The following is a 4,124-nucleotide window of genomic DNA, read 5'->3' on the forward strand; positions in this document are numbered from 1 at the left end:
ATATACTTATAGAATTATGATAGTATATTATATATAATTATATAACGTAATACGTTATTATATGTTATGTAATATATATAATACATACAATGTGTATTATGTAATTATTATAGTGTATTATATATACTTATCCTGATTGATGGATCTTAGTGTTATCATTACTATGAGATATGCGAGATAATTCCTATAATATATGAGTCATTGCAACATCTGTACTAGTTCATGACTTTTTTTTACAGTGGAAAGATCTAGAGTGGGCATCTCATCACTGTCTGGTGAAGGGACAGACTACATCAATGCTTCCTATATTATGGTAAGTCATTTAACTGCGATGCTGAAAAATGATGTCCCATTGTATAGCTGTTTTCCAGTCTGCCATGTGTCCACGTTAGGGTGGCACAGTCCTGATTTTGAAAGTTCCTTTCTTCCATTATTCACTCTGCCTGAAAGAGTTACTTCCTCCAGGACGTATGATTACTGTTATTACTGTTTTTAAGTTTGGTTAAGTGCACTGCATTGGGACAATCTGTAGAACCAGAAAGTCCATCATAGTTTTAAAAACTAGTAAAGCTAAATGCCACCTATGAAAGAATCTTCTGAAATAGACTAGAAGTGTTAACTAACAAGTTAGTTTTTAATGGCTGTACTGTGGTTTGCTTTCCTACCTGCTCATCTTACAGATCTTTTGCAACTGGCATAGCCCAAGGCCCCATAGCTCATCAGCTTTCCATTATCTTTTTGTTCCCTGGGCTTTCTTCAACTCTTTTCCCCTTCATTAGCTGAGAGGGAGGAGTAAATTCTTCCTGGACATTCAGGAAAGAGATGGGAAAGCTCCCTGCAGTGCTGTGTATGCATGATGCTTCATCAGGTGCATTAGGGCAAAGGAACTCTCTTTTGTGATAAGAAGTTGATCTGGGACATCTGTACAAATTAAGAGACCCATTTGGGATTTTTGCAGATCTTTCAAGTATTCTTTTATTTGTTTCAGGTTGTCAGCTCCTCTAGAGGTCTGGCTAATGTACAACAGACTTTTTAGCAGGGTCTGCTGTGACAGGACAAGGGGTAATGGTTTTAAACTAAAAGAGGGTAGATTTAGACTTGACATAAGGAAAAAAATTTTTACAATGACGGTGGTGAAGCACTGGAACAGGTTGCCCAGAGAGGTGGTGGAAGCCCCATCCCTGGAGGCATTCAGGGTCAGGCTGGATGGGGCTCTGAGCAACCTTAACTAGTTGGAGATGTCCCTGCTCACCGCAGGGGGGTTGGACTAGATGACCTCTTCTGAGTTGGCTTTTCAAGTCTCCATGATACCTTTTGTCTTTTTTTTTTTTGATCCAATTTTTTTAAGTTTTAAAAGTTATTTCAGTGTAATCGATTTTATTCTTTTCATCTGGAAAATACTGCAATGGAAGTTTTATATTCTTCTAATATTTGCAGGAAGCCAAAGGAGGCACAAGTCTGCAATTTATTTTCTAGGCTTCTGGCTCTGTCCACTAGAAGCTTCCTTTAAATGTTAATAGTTGTGCGTCAATTCTGAGTCTTTTGATTTTGTTTTGCAGGGTTATTATCAAAGTAATGAATTCATTATTACCCAGCATCCCTTACTACACACTATCAAGGATTTCTGGAGGATGATATGGGACCATAATGCCCAGCTAATAGTCATGCTTCCTGATAGCCAGAATATGGTAAGTTTTGTCGCTGATTGTTACGGGTTTAGGTATGAATTTTATTAGTATTACCATTTTGAAATATGCAGGACATGAGACAATATCTTGGATTTTGCAAAAAACAATTAAAAATTAATAATACTGTAATGAGTGTAAAATCCCCAAATCATCTAGTGGAAATCTGGAGATTCTTGTCTGGGCAGATTGCAACTGGCATGAGAAAGTACTGAATCATTCCTGTATAATTTATAAAAAGAGCCAAACAGGAGAAGTAACCGTTATGCAAGGTTAGTTTTCTCTCCAGTACTTTTACTTTAGTTGTAATATGGCTTCTTCAACCATTATTAGGTAAGGGGAGAAATATGAGGTTGTTTCTCTTGCTTATCTCCTAAAGTTACAAACAAATGGTTAGCAGGGATTTATCTGACTCTGAACAGCAAAGAAAGCTCACAAGTTCATCCTGCATGTGTAATTTAACAGCAAATTAATATATTTTCCAGTTACTAGAAATGCAGGAGTACCTGAGACCTTTTAGGTTGGTACTTAGAAAAATCTTGAGGTGTGAGAGGGCATCATGTTTGGTAATGAGTTTGGAGGAAAGCCATACAAGTGCTTTGGAGAGTCTTGCATGATTTGAAAAAAATGTACAACCAAGACAATGTTTGGTTTTTTTCTTCTCATCAAATGTTTTGTGACTGTTACACTTCCTGTAAAACAGATGGATTTTTAAGTTAACCTTTGTAATAAGGGAGGTTGTTTTGCCAGGAGGTGCTGCTTCATTATGATCCCAGTTAAGAAAGGCGCTCAGACTCTGTAAAGTATCATTTAAAATGCTACTTATTACTCCTAACACTGTGAAGGAGAGGGCAGTATAGATAATCTTATATCCCTTCAGATGCTAGGAACCCCAAGTTGTGCATCACTGAATGTATCTCTGGTCAAGGTACATCACGCCATGCAGCTCCCATCGGTGGAAAGGTTACCTCCATTTTGGTCATTCGAACTATTATAGGATTTTTCTTAAAAGAGAACAACTCTGTTGATGATTTCTGCTGTAATTCCCAGGCCACACAGGTGGCCTGATTACCAGTACTGACTGGGAGCTGCCTGCAGGCTCCTTGCTTCCAGTCATCCAGCTCAGTTTGTCCTGTGGCCATGGGCTATGGGCAGCAGAACGCAGGCTGAAGGCCAGGCTGAACATGTGGCACAGGGCAGCACAGCCCACCTTGACTGTTGCGTGGGTCGCGATCTTCACGGGGTACAGTGATCTTCTGGTCAGGTTCACAACAGAGGTGTCTGAAAACCATCACTTGTGACGTTTGTAATTCTACTCAAATTTTGATTTGTCAACTTAAAGCTATCTGGCTGCATTGATTACATACGCAGCACGTTATTTAGTATGTTGGATTAAGTTTTATCTTAAGAGCTGAACATTAATTACTTTTATTTTGTTTTTTTTTTTTTTTCCCTCTTGTCCCGGAGGCTGAAGATGAATTTGTATACTGGCCAAACAAAGATGAGCCTATAAACTGTGAGAGTTTCAAAGTTACTATGATTGCTGAAGAACACAAGTGTCTGTCTAACGAGGAGAAGCTCATAATCCAAGACTTTATTTTAGAAGCTACACAGGTAACACTGTCATAAACCTGTAACTCAGGGCTTGATTTGTTAAAGGTAATAGTTACATTTTGTTACATTTTCTATGGTAAATTAGTGGTAAAAGACCTAGGGAGAGAGTAGCCTCTATAGGTAGTTTGGTGACATTAGGAATAGGGTAGTCCAGCCTCCACAGCGGCAGGATTATGTATCTAGAAGTTGGATCTGGACTGGAACAGGGTGAAGGATAAGAATAAAGACAGTTAACTTTCTACCAGACTGATTTATGCTTTTTTTCCCTCTTTTAGGATGACTATGTACTTGAAGTGAGGCATTTTCAGTGTCCAAAATGGCCAAATCCTGATAGTCCTATTAGTAAAACTTTTGAACTGATCAGCATCATCAAAGAGGAAACTTCCAACCGTGATGGACCCATGATTGTACATGACGAGTAAGTACTGCAGCTTTCAGTTGTTTTTTCTGTAGAGCCATCTTTTCATCTCATTTAGAGTGAAAACGGCTGAAACAAGGCACAAAGTCCGCACCTAACAATAGTGCTGCTGCTGGTTCTGTTTCAGCTGCACCAACAAGAGAAACATTTTTATTTTATCACACTTCAATGTTCTCTTTTCAGTTCTCTGATTTCAGTATCATTTTGATACTCTAGGTGACTGTCGAGTAGGGCACTGGAGAGGAAATCAATCACGGCTTCATTGTCTATTATTGAAAGAAGTAAGACTATTTAGATGAGGTACCTTACCCTTCTCCAGCTGTTTAATAATGGCCCAAAACACTGAAATGTTGAAATACTGAAGGACCCGAGGCCTTCAGGATTTAGTTAGTAGAGGATTGTAGGGA

General features: G+C 38.7%; 1 protein-coding gene across 1 annotated transcript in view; it reads left to right on the forward strand.

Annotated features, from left to right (window-relative positions):
• Positions 1–239: 239 nt before the first annotated feature.
• The window catches only part of LOC104162752 (receptor-type tyrosine-protein phosphatase zeta-like), a gene marked incomplete at its 5' end in the record, with an annotated part of 7,010 nt that continues 3,125 nt past the window's right edge, over positions 240–4,124 (forward strand). The window contains 4 exons of the mRNA XM_009701562.1: positions 240–313; positions 1,560–1,688; positions 3,153–3,299; positions 3,575–3,717. Coding sequence (XP_009699864.1) covers positions 240–313; positions 1,560–1,688; positions 3,153–3,299; positions 3,575–3,717 — 493 coding nt within the window. The remainder of the gene's footprint in view (positions 314–1,559; positions 1,689–3,152; positions 3,300–3,574; positions 3,718–4,124) is intronic.

The sequence above is a fragment of the Cariama cristata genome, unplaced genomic scaffold (genome assembly GCF_000690535.1).
Source record: "Cariama cristata isolate BGI_N322 unplaced genomic scaffold, ASM69053v1 scaffold7206, whole genome shotgun sequence".
Lineage (NCBI taxonomy): Eukaryota > Metazoa > Chordata > Aves > Cariamiformes > Cariamidae > Cariama > Cariama cristata.